Source organism: Boleophthalmus pectinirostris, unplaced genomic scaffold (genome assembly GCF_026225935.1).
Source record: "Boleophthalmus pectinirostris isolate CB_2022bp ecotype Guang Dong unplaced genomic scaffold, ASM2622593v1 HiC_scaffold_15, whole genome shotgun sequence".
Lineage (NCBI taxonomy): Eukaryota > Metazoa > Chordata > Actinopteri > Gobiiformes > Gobiidae > Boleophthalmus > Boleophthalmus pectinirostris.
In genome coordinates, this window is record NW_026571070.1 from 20,916,561 (window position 1) to 20,929,565 (window position 13,005).

The 13,005-nt window shown below is 39.2% G+C and overlaps 1 protein-coding gene across 1 annotated transcript in view; it reads right to left on the reverse strand.

Annotated features, from left to right (window-relative positions):
* The window catches only part of prex2 (phosphatidylinositol-3,4,5-trisphosphate-dependent Rac exchange factor 2), a 71,629-nt gene that overhangs the window by 14,764 nt on the left and 43,860 nt on the right, over positions 1–13,005 (reverse strand). The window contains exons 25-37 of the mRNA XM_055150810.1: positions 11,323–11,545; positions 11,035–11,242; positions 7,370–7,549; positions 7,172–7,266; positions 6,687–6,769; positions 5,657–5,747; positions 3,996–4,124; positions 2,937–2,978; positions 1,870–1,967; positions 1,655–1,801; positions 711–813; positions 464–607; positions 261–375 (exon numbers count right to left, since the gene is read on the reverse strand). Of these exons, the coding sequence (XP_055006785.1) occupies positions 261–375; positions 464–607; positions 711–813; positions 1,655–1,801; positions 1,870–1,967; positions 2,937–2,978; positions 3,996–4,124; positions 5,657–5,747; positions 6,687–6,769; positions 7,172–7,266; positions 7,370–7,549; positions 11,035–11,242; positions 11,323–11,545 (1,658 nt within the window). The remainder of the gene's footprint in view (positions 1–260; positions 376–463; positions 608–710; positions 814–1,654; positions 1,802–1,869; positions 1,968–2,936; positions 2,979–3,995; positions 4,125–5,656; positions 5,748–6,686; positions 6,770–7,171; positions 7,267–7,369; positions 7,550–11,034; positions 11,243–11,322; positions 11,546–13,005) is intronic.

Below are 13,005 nucleotides of genomic sequence, written 5' to 3' on the forward strand. Positions count from 1 at the left end.
TGTGCTGCAGAGCGTCAGGGAGCAAGGTAACTGAGTACAGTGTTGGCACAAAAGCACTACATCAGCAGCGGTGACATCCTGGGACACTCATCCAATCACTCCTGTCCCGCTGCGTGTGTTCCCAACCAATCAAAAAGGCCCTCCTGCTGAGCCACTCTCAGCCAATCACCTCGAGGCCCCGCCGAGTACAGTCACAATTCACTGACAACGTACAGTAAATGCCAAAGCACACATCAAGGCCTAATAGTGCAGTTACATACCTCAATCTCTTGTTGTATTGTTTGACCTTATCCAAAGAGACAGCATTGATTTGAGCCTGGTATTCCTCCACTGACACGTTGTCACGGTAGTAGTATCCTTCCATACTCTCCAGTGCTAGAAAGCAATCGCAAAGACTTGTAAATCTGCATAACTTTCTTGGATATACAGTAGATGTATTTTTCATTCAGTTTTTTTCTTTTACCTTGTGTGAACAAGACTGGATATATTTTAATTGCTACACCGTTTTGGAGCCTTGGAGGAAGCTGAGAGAAGTAAAAACTCTCCAAGTAGAAGCACACCCTTAAGGCCTGTCGAGTACCTTCCACCTGGTACGAGATGGGCATGTCTGCAGGCAAAAGAAAAGGATCAAGAAGAAAGAAACAAGATGTCTAATGGAATAATATTTCTCTTTTTTCGCATTCTCATAGACAGTACATCAGTATACTTACTTGCTACCAGAGGCTCTCCTTCAAATTGCTGGAAATAGAATGTTACTTTTTCCAGGTCAATGAGGGCAACCTGAGTATCCTCCAGCATGGCCTGCTCATCCGTCTGCACAGATAGACATACCAGTCAATATGGGGCTGTAAGTAGTAGTAAAATGCTTGTTAACAGGATTGTAAAGGCCACATAAAGTGTTCTTTGTGGAATGCTGTGTGGAATTATATCTTTGGGACACTGCCTCTGAGTCTGCTCTGCTCCACCACACACAGAGCAAACAGAGCAGCAATGGAAGAGGATTAGCTCCCATTCAACAACACATTTGGGATGGTCTCGTGTGCCCACTACCTCACTATGCCTCACTGTGCCTCACTGTGCCTCACTATGCCTCACTATGCCTGCCTGTGCATGGCCTGGTTTAGCTGAAAGGCTGTAGCGTAAACACATTCAGTATACAGACCATAGACTATACAGTCTAAGATACAGCCTCACAAATCCACTGATTTGCTCTGCTTTTTATGGCCTAAAAACAGGTGTGCTGCGATTAGGCCAGAGTCACCTGCAGGAGCTAAAACCCTCTTTAGTTCCACAGGGACTCCTGAAAAGAAGAGGGAAACACAGGCAGAACCAAATGTACTCTGCTTATCTTGAGCAGAAATGGATGAATTTAATGGATGAAATATGATGTAACCCACTCCATCCTAAACATATAGGGGTGAATTTACAGGTTAAACAAGTATCATAGAAACTTCTGTAATTCTTGATCATCATCTTAATCAAGTCATAAAGTGGAGTGAAAAAAACACTCTAAAGCCTTGGTCCCAAGGTGCATTACCCAATATTTGTCTTGTAGTAAACAAAGTTTTTACCCCCACAAAGAGAAAAGAGGGGAAAGGAAACAACTCATGAAGTGTCTAATCAAATTGCTGATGTTTGCTCACAGGGGTCTTACCAGATTTGGAGAGAGCAGTGACTGGAAGTGTAATAGCAGACCAGCACTAGATATTTGTTCTAACCACCGACGACTGCTTTCCTGGGCCTCCTGCAGGTCCTGTGGGTCCAAACCGTCTGCCTCTGAATCTCTTCCTGAAGTGTGGAACTGCAATGATATGATCCACATGTCAGTTAAATGTATTAGTTAAACCTAAACAAGACTGCTAAATGTACCTGTTTGAGGACAGCCAGTAGATGCTCGGAAAAAGCACACACTGCACCAACTAAAGACTGGCAGAAGACCATGTCCCGCCGCAGCTGGATCTCAGAGTCTGAGGGGGAAGAGAAACTGTATTGAGGCCAGGGTAAAAGCTTAAGGCAAAGGTCATACAGGAAGTGAGAAAAGTGGAGAGGGAAAGATGAAAGCAGTACATATTATGGAACGCCCAGATTAAAACGGGCGGTGTGAGAGGTTAACAGAGGAGTGTGACAGCAGTAAGTGGCAGGAGCTTGTTATGATAATTAAACACACTTTCCAGGTCGGACTGCGGTTTGAAAACTTTCCACAAGGTGACTCAAAGAAGCTGTTTTTAACCCACCCAAGATTAAATGTCATGAGTGAAAAAAATTAAAGCAAGTGACAGGTGTGTCCGGGTGGAAAATAATTGGCTGCCATAATTTCCAAAGACAGAGGCTTTTCTAAGAGCACAAGCACTGAGTTAAAATGTGTGCATGAACTCCTCAGAAATGAAAACTGCATCAAGAAAAAAACAACAACTTTACATTATTAAGGACTTGGGTTTAAATGTTTAAACAGGAAGAATCTAGTAGAAAATCAAAGTCAAACTCATACGGATTTGAGGAGTTTTTTAACAGCGTGGTGCAAGCATGGCTAAATAAACACCGATTTTATTTTAAATATTCAAAGTTGAGCTGGATGTTTTACTTTTTACAAGAGGATTAGTCTGGGGCTGGCTGATATGGCAAAAAAAAAATCTCCTGAAAATTTCCTGAACATTACAACCAGCCATTTACATTTTACACAAAAAATTTTTTCCAAAGCGTGAGCTCAACACACATACTTTTAGAAATGTGATTAAATGCACATCTGTAGATTAGTTTATGGCATTTATAATAATATACAATAATGTGAATGTGGCTCTAAAAAAGTAAAAAGGTGGCAATAGCTGATATGGAGGAAATATAATTAAAAGATAAAACCAAAATGTCAGACAATGCTATAAATTCAACACAGTACATAAAATATGTACATGGATACTGCTTTATGATGATACACTGACCTGTGTACTGCAGTAGGACCAAGAGCAGCCGGGTCTTCACTTCTGAAAGCACATAAAAGTGTTCAATGAGAAACTTACATTAAATCAACTCCTCCTTCCTCTTTAATGCCACAGCCTACTATAAACATGATCCATAAACAGTACCCCGCTGTGTAACTTTGAGCTTCATTTCCCACACCACAGCTGCTTATCTTCTCATATGTGAAAAACCACCACAGGCAAAGATGGCGACACAAATCTGGATTTGTTTATAGTCACATCAGAGCTACGGGGAGCACAGCATGAGGTTTCCTGGATTAGAAAATCTGCAAAAACTTTATAATAACTACACATGAATTAGTTTTAGTAAAGCATAAGATAAGATTCACAATGAACAAATAGTTTATTAAGAATTCAGGCTTAGTAACTACTTCATTAATATCTTTTCACCTAACCCCTTAATTAAGTAGTCATTCAAGTCTTTCTTCTTGCTTTACTAATGTCAATTAAGATGAAGTTATCAAGTCTGAAAATCCAGGTATGTGGGCCAAACTACAGAATCATGAAACCTCATTTGAACATTTGCTATGGTTCTGTTGGAAAGCTCGCTTATCTCATTGACAAGCTTTCAAGAGCTTTGTCCACATGTCAAAAATGCTTTTGTACATATATTTGAATACATTAACTTTAGCAATTATTATGATTTGTGCAAAACAAATTTGAATACATTAATTTTAGCAGCTAAAATGAATTAATATTTTAGTTTGCATGTTTGAATGAATCAATTATTGTGATACAATGTCAGAGAGATAGCTAGGATAATGACTAAACTGAGCATGTATACAGTATTTTGGTACTATGGTGGTACCAACAGTAAGTACACTGCAAATATAGGTTAATACTCCCTTTGGTAAATATTGCAAGATACAGTGGAGATTTAACCAGTGAAATCCCCTGCTATAGTATTCATGGTAAATAACACACTGGCCTCCTCTGTATATGTGCTCACCAGCCACAGGGCAGAGCACAGTATTAGTGGGTGTATTGTGTGTGTTTGAAGCTAAAGCCCTGCACACTGACCTTCTGTAGATTTAGCAATGGTTTGAGTGAGCGCCTGGACGCTGCTGGGGAGGTTCCACGGATCCTGTTTCACATGGAGACGCAGCTTCTTAGAGCAGTTCACCTTTGGGTCCAACTCCTGCAAGAAATCTGACATCGACAAACAAGTCAGAGTGCAGAGTTATAGATTCTGTAGATGAAAAATAGGCTTGTGAAATAACATCAGAAATTACATAGGTTCCATTTTATCATTTATCATTATCCATTTTATTTGCGTCAACGTTTGCACTGACAACCACTCAATTCTATGCAATAAGTAGGCTATAAAAGATCAGACTGCATCACATATCCTTAAGGTTACAACACAGTCCCCAACACATCAATGTACATGTAATTTCCAGATTTCAAATTCTGCAAACTTGTGTGAGATATTTTCACAACATTTTACACTTGGCATGTTGTCTAACAGGCTTTTTGTAAATAGAACAATGATTCATGCACACAAGTGCGCTCAATTAAAATTTTTATGAGTGAAAATGTCCCAACATTGATCAAATACTCTTTCTTTGCAACAGATTATGCACCATGTTTCCCCTCTCAAACTGTGACAAGTGAAAAGAAGAAAGTCTACTTTGAAGATGTGATAGAGGGGTGGCAGGAAAACAGGGGCTTGGAGGAGGTTTGACTGAGTCTCAGAAGACACACGCACGCACACACACGTACGCACGCACACGCACGCACGCACGCACGCACATACACACACACACACACACACAGATATAGGCCAGATGCAGGAATGCTTCACTTGTTAGATAATCCTATTTGCTGTTATCATTCACACACATTAGAGTAGATGGAGCTGCTCTGATCAAGGCCTCCACACTTGGCTCTGGGGCATTTAGACACTCGCGCACATTGAATAAGACCTATTTTCAAACACTGAGTGCTCTATGGGGTTTTGTGTGCCACATCATTTGGGATGTTTACAGACTTTATTTACAGCATAAAGGCAAACATGTCATTGGCGTTCACATAATTAAGGACGAATTAGAGCTGTAACATCACATTTTAAGTCTCAGTTTACATACATTTTATTAGACAGTTACTTATACATTAAACATTATTTGTGTTCATTACCTTATCTTAAAATATTCAGTCAAGGTCTTTTTGTACTATACACTATAATAACAGACATGGTTCTGTGTTCAAAAATCAAGATAGAAAGATGTTTTCTATTCAGCAGTATTTCCTTCTGGGGTTAGAACAGACATCTGTGTGTTTCCACGCATGCAATGATTTGCATATTGATGTGGCAAAAGGTTTATGACAAACGCCCTTCATGGCAAATATCCATTTCTGCAGTACACTGACTTGTATGTTGGCTGAATCATTAAACATTCAAATACAAAAATGGTTGTTCCAACTTTACCTATGTAAGGTGTAGCAAGCATGCACTATGTCAAACATTGCAAAGGAAAGACTATATATACTGTAACGCAACAGGAAGCACAAGAACATCAAATCCTGTCTGAAAATGCAAATCAGTGCACAGGAGGCATTTACTGTGGACACATTGAGGTAAAGGCCAACTAGAATAAACAATAATATTTGTTGTCCATTCTCACAATAAATGATGGTGCTTTGCAGGGTCACTGAAGTCATTAATCTGTATACAGTTTTACCTTGCAGCCCTCTTCCTGGTGTGAAGCACTTGGTTTGCTCAAATGCGCGGGCCACCACAACTCCTCTCAGCAGGCTGGTGATGGAGTCCACCTGAGCAAAGGACAAGGGTCAAAATCATGCATGCATGTTGTTTACCATCTCATTTTTAAATATATGTAAATAAAAAGTGCTGGCCAAACAAAAGTAACACCTGCTCTCCCAGAAGCACATCCCACAGAGCCACAGTGAACACAGCACACAGTGCAGTGTCAACAAAGCCACGGAACCTGCTCTACTATAAAACAAATGGCAGGATGCAGCAAGAAAGTGCAAAGCAGGCCTTTTTCTCACTTGCAGGGTAAAGGCTAGTAACTACTCATTTGAGATGAAGAATTTATATTATTCTTTTTATTAGAACAATTTTGTAATTATGCAGAATCATTTGGGTCGTGCTTTAAATTATGCTTTGGAACAAATATAAAGATAAATATATCTTTATGGGTATAGGAAATGGGTTAATTATTATGTTTAGTAATCTAAGCCACTGTGCAGAAGAGAGCTTTGCTCCAGGTCTTGTTGAGCATATGTTTCCATTGTTTTGAACAATTAGAACAATAATTGTTATCACAATTCAAACATGATTAATAGCCTAGCCCTACATTTAATCATAATTTTTTCTCACTGTACACATATTATTAACAGTATTATTAACAATATACTGAGACATTATTTTAAAAAGCTTTTGATTGATGTCTTACAGTACATAGTTTGATAGCTTGGGTTTGAAATCAAACACTATTCTGACATTCTGAAGCCCAGTGGTTAGTATTGTGGCTGCACAACATGGACACTCTTGGCTTAGGCCATTGGCCCAGTGTGTCCTTTTGTGGATCTTTTCCTCTCCCTGTGCCAGTGTGGTGCTGGCTCAAAATCTTAAGTGAAGTGCAGAGCACCCACCAGAATTCAGCACTACATTTTTTAAATGCTTTAGCTGACGATGTGGCTTTTTTGTAACAGGGAAAACAAAAATGGTTCAACATCCAAACATACCTGACTGAAAAGGTGCTCCAGGAAACTGTGCAGCTTCTTTTGTTTATCATGGGTCAGCCACACACTGGACGGCATCTCATCCCCTGAGGAATGGTAATTGAGGCACAACAGTTAGTTACTGGATGGCATTTATCTACTAAAACCATGAAATCACTCCTAATCTGGCAAATATTCACAAAGCTATGAAATGTACATGTATAACAAATACTTTTACAGAGACAGAGAAAAACATCTGGCCGCACATATAACAGTGTGAGACATTAATAATAAATCCAGAGGAGGCATAAGGCCAATGTCTGTCGTATTCACTTATATTTCATTAATAGGAACCTGTCTCATAGACTGTGAAATCATATACATCATTGCTTCTACATAACCGCTGATGAGTACAACACAAACTGAAGAACAGCTTCAGCAAATGTTTGAAATGACAAAACAGTAATTGAAGATGATGTTTAGCATAATGAACATGAAGAGCTGCATACCTGAGTCCAATTCATCACTGTGGACATAAGAGCTACAGTGACTGCTGCAGATACTCGTAAAGGAAGCTATGGAGTTTCTGTTGCTATTACAGTCACTGTGGAGAAATAAGACAGGATTTAGAGGGAACTATCTTTTTTGGAGAATATAGTGTCTCATACAATATTATTTGTGTTTGTGTAAGTAGTAGATAGTTTTACCTATATGAGTCTCTGTTGCTGATAGTATCATGACCTGAGTCTTCCTGCTCGTCGCCCGCCACATTGAAGCAGACTTTTTTGCCGTTGCGTTCACCCTTCTCGCTCTCACTCTCTGCTGAGATGTAGCTCTCCTGTGTGTGGTTTTCTGAGGCTGCAGGGTTTGTGATGGATGATAACAGACTGTAGAAGAAAGACGTAAAAGCAAAATATAAATGTCCATCTTATCTTAATACAAACAAAGGGCCGTATCATGTGCTATAGCCCGACTGTTTGGACATCAGCAGAAGTGAGTTTGCCAAACATAACCCATCTTATTTGTGTTTAGCTTCCGCCGGTCAGCTTCATAGATCTACATTATATTAATAGGGTCAAACATGTGGCCGCGTGCAGCTGTGTCAACACACGGAGCTCAGCTTTAAATAGGGGCTGCCTGTATCCTTTCACATAGAAATACAGTCTACAGTGTACAGATATAAGGGCCCTGCTCTATTCCACATTATTATCTGTAAGCCGTTTTATTATCTCACATCATGGGGGTCACAGTACGAATGATTCGGTCTCCTGCCTCTTTGTAAAAGTGATATGAATCTTTCTTATTGACATATGTTGCTTAGTCATGTGTAGGGATATTTCAATATTTCATTTTTTACATTTATATAATCATGCCTTATTTGACACAAGTCTACTACTTATTTAGAATTTATTATTACTACTTATATTTTTGCTCTTTGTTATTATAATATATTGTGATGTGTGTAATTTTCATTTTCCTTGTGGATCAATAAAGTATTAATTTGGGACATCACTAGCATTCACATACATTCATTTTTGGCTGCGAGCACAGTGCTGCAACAGCTTTTTTGACAGAAACATTAAGCTGAGTGAACCACCCTTGCACAGCCAAAGTGTCATAGTGACTAACATGGCTCTGTCTAACAAGCTTGCAAAATACAAAATGTTAAATTAGATGAAGACGTCATGCAGTGGTCTGATTTTTGTCACAAACTTCTGCTTTTACAATGTACTTTCTGGGGGGAAAAATAACATTTATGAGGGAAAATTGTAGGGTACTTGAGCTCAAATATGCTGAAGATGAGGTTAAAATTGGCCTGCCAAAATTAGCTATTCCATTGTAAATTTGGTGTACAATAAACATGATCAAAATAACTTAGGTCCAAAATAATATAAAATGGCCTAAACATGCTTTACATCTGACATGTTTACACCATTTAATTTATGTCCAACTTATCTCCCCCTCCTCTTCTAGCCCCTGACCCCCACTTTCCGCCCATTCACATTCTGATGAGCCCAAAGCGATGCCCTCATTATGGTCCACTCCTCGGGTCGCCACAATGTCCCCTCAAAAACAGAGTGGCATTCCATCGCCATGGAGAAGTGATCCAGGCTCCCTGATTGGCTGCTGCTTTAATAAAGAGTGAACACAGTTTGGGGCCTTTAGGGCACAATCTATCAGAGGGAGTGAGGGAGAATAACAATTGCTGGATCAGAGATGGACTTTGAGCTGGGAAAGAAGAAAAATAAACTACATGCCGGCCTCTAGCCAGCAGTATCTGAGCTTTCATTATCGCTAACAGGGAGCTCTTTAGCCTACTTCCACACATCACAACCACTAAACATCAATCAGCATTTACTGCATCAATAGGGGAATCTGCAATGCAAAACTCCACTGTAAGCGTTTTAATGACAGCGAATTTACATAATGCTTTAATATAGATTCAGGTAAATAGGTAGAGGCTGCTATAGTAGCTATCAAAGGGCTGCCAATCCTGATGCTATATAATAGTGTGATCAGAATAACAAAAGGATACAGGCAGAAAGAAGAGAATATAAGACAGGGTCAAAATACTGGCAAGGTTCAAAGGTCATGAGCTCAAAATGGACACCCTGGTCATCTTTGTTAAAGCACACTGCCAAAGACTCTTGACTTCTGTTTCCTAAACAAATAGATAGTTCCTGCACTGAATTAGCAAAAAGAAAACCTGCCTCATCAGTCACGGTCAATAAAAAATAAAATGTCTGAGTGTAGTTGTTGCTTAAAGACTGAATGAGCTGAAAATCAGAGTGGGTAGGACAGGAAGAGGGGCTAAATGAGGACAATGCTAGCAGCCATGAGTTAATACGAAAGCATTACAAATATTTCATTTATTTGTAGAGATTACATCTAGACCTAATTACTTCTATTAAATCAAATTATAATCTAATTTCAACAAGTAAACAAAGAGCATAATATTTGGATCAGTAATTGTGCATGTAAATAAGGCCTTTATCACTGCTCTGACCTTGTCTCAAGCAATTTGCCAAACATGTATCTGCGGTAATTGACTGTGACTAGAGCATGATAACATTAGGCCACTTCCAGGTGCTGAAAAAACAGAATGCAGAATCAGCACTATGGTGGTTAGGTGACAGCATAAGGTTTGCTGGAAATCTTCTATTTTTAAATTTTCTAATAAACCTACTATTTTAAAGAGTTTGAGAGTGTGAAAGTGACTGGCATTGTTACAGGGGCCTGTTTTCTGATCCATGTTATAATGTTGTTTCATCATCACTAACATACTTGGAGTTCCTGCATATTTAGGGTGAGTTCTTCTTTCAAAAAGAAAACACCTGTGATGTCATGTGGCAATACAGAAAGTCTTCCACTGTGTTTTTAAACTCCATCCAATTTAAATAGAATCATTTGAATGATTTCAGTCATGGAATTGCCTCCTGAACAAAAAGTAAATGCTAGCTGTTAACTTGAACAAGGTGGAACAGAGCATTTGAGTAATCCTGGTTTATTGGTCTGTCTGTATCTCCAAACAAGTGTGAATGAAACAAAACACAACTCCAAGTTTTTGATGAGGTAACAACATTTTAAAATGACTTGAACCTCAGAAGTGTCAGTTTTGCATAATGTAGGCCCTTTAAGACACTTGTATAACATTACTCCTCAACCACTTTCCACCCGTTGATCCCTTTTGCAACCATTCACTAGTGCGGACCTGGGCATTGTACAGCTCCCGAGCCACATATGGGCCTTTGGTTTGCTCTGACTAGCCAGTTTAAGATAATTTGGAATTACAAAATAAACATATTTTATCATTTTACCTCATGCATGGACTAAAGCTGCACTGCTTTTATTTTAAAGGGTTTTTTTATTAAATTTTTGTAAGGCAACCTCACGTTTTCATTGCTTAGTCATAACATATACTCTTACCAGTCTGACCAGCTGGTCATAACAATGATATTTACAACTTTTTATAAAGAAATACAATTAATATTATGTAGAATTGAGAAAAGCATTTTGGCCTGGGCCTCCACAATATTTTCTGTTTCTCATGTGGCCCCAAGGAAAAAATAATTGCCCACCCCTGCACTAGTGTATTGGAGACAGGGCCTGGCAATATGGTGATTAAAATCAAATTGTCATTTCTGTGTCCCACCTCTAATTGGAGGAAATTTAACAAGTTTCTGCACAGATTCATCATCATTAACCACAGAACATCAGCTTGAGGTTTGTACAAGAAAGCTATTAAAAACAAGCTCCAAATCTGTCTGAAAATAGATGGACATGGGCTCTCATTTGAATAGACTTAACTAGATTGTATTTGTGAATGTCAACATGCATTCCTGTCAACTTGTGTGTGCATTCTGTCACTCACTCATGAATATGTGCACCATGGGTCTCCATCTCCTTGACAACAGTGGTGAGTTTGTACAAAAGTTTTTGGTAAGCGTCCAGTGTGAGCAGGTCCTCTTCTCTGAGCAAAAAGCGAAGGCCATGACCCTCTGTCCGGCCCAGGCTGTGTCCAGATGGGGCTGCCATGCTTGTGATCGTGTGCTGAACGTTCACCATGGGATTTAGTTTACCTGAGCGCACACAGAAAACAATCTGAATTTTCAAGTGGTCAAAACAGTTGCATTATTTAATAGTGCAGGTGTTTACCTACCGTACTCAGCAGTGTGCCGTGCAGCCCTCTCTAAAGTGCTCCTTCGGTTGTCCAATTGCACGCCAAAAGCACTGCCCAAAGAGGTGGTGGTTTTAGGATAGGAGACCTCCATGATGTTGATGTGACAGTTGGTGGGGCAGAAATCGCTACTGTGGAGAGGAGACACCTTGGTCTTGGCTTGTTTAAAGGTTGGCCAGGCTCTGTTCTTCAAGACACGTGAAAACTGAGACAAAAGATAAAGGTGTAATATAGTTAAATATCGGACAGAAAATCTTTCTGACTCATAGTGTATAACGGTTTGCATTATATATATTATTTATACTTTTTTATACCATGTGCCATTCTTGACACCTGATAAATACAAAACAATTTCTTTCTTTATTTAACCAACTGCACTTTATTTGACCCGTTTTGTCCTATGTTGAATGATACATACTACAAGCAGAGATGTCTGGGAACTATTTTTTGCAGTTTTGCCTGTCTAAAAGTATGAGTCCAACAGTGTATATGTTAACTATGAACTTTAAAACAAACAGTGCTTGTCAGTTAGCTCAGATAGTGCAAGTCCAAAGTCACTACAGTTAGGAGGCTGATGGGCTCCAGATGGGACACAGCCTGACCATGAGTCTACAGCCTGCCAGGAGATGTCTTCTATTTTCTAATTGTGTATTCCCTTTTTCTATATTAGATGAGTCCTCTGTCGTTCCAGCTTCTTCCTCTCTCGAGCTTTGAAAAGGAATGTTCCATGTTACACAACAAAGTCATGGCTGTGGCTATTTATATCCGGACAGTAATTAATACAAGCTTCAGTTAAGTGTTGATTTTTCCCTTTTGCGGCTCTCACGCACACTTGGATGCATGCAGATGTTTTTGCCTAGAGACACGTGTTTACTCAAAATATTTGCATGAAACCAATAATGATCTAATTAAAACCTAAATCCAAATACATTCTGATGCACACAATCTTGGACACATTGGGCTCACATGAAAGAAGACATACAGTGCTTTTGTCTGCTATAAAGTTATCATTTATGACACCTGTAAATCATTATGGTATATTTTGAACATTTTAAACGTCAATATTGAGTTAAAATGACTTCATAAAAGAAGCAAGTCCTGTTACTTCTGGGTTGAAACCGCATAGCTGATTTCAGTAGAAGCATGGTTGCCAAATTACATGTGTAATGTATTAATCTTATGTGCTGTAATATGTTTACTGGTGCAGTCTCTCTCTGGATCATCATTCACTTGCTCATAGTGTTGTCGTGATACCAAAACTTCAAACACGATTTCAGTACAAAAGGAACACAACCAACACTCTCTTTTCTTTTGAATGTAAAGTCATAGCTTATTTTCTAACACAACATAGTAGCAGTTTCAATAAACTCAAACAGAGCCTTAAGGTCAACAAACCAACTTCTGCTGGAAGTTCCCAAAGCCAGGCCAAGGGTGATTGGGCTTTCTCTGTCAGTAGCCCCAGGCTTTGGAACAAAGTACCCCCCGACATACACAATATCATGCCTTAAATCCAGGCTCTATTCAGATTGGTTTTATATTCTGGTGTTGATTTTATTGGAAAGTGCACTATAATTGCAACTGTTGTTGTGTCCTTTCAAGATTACCTACCCACATTGCCTAGTTTGAAAGTGTTGTGTGTGTGCGTGAGTGATGGTTGTGGTTGGA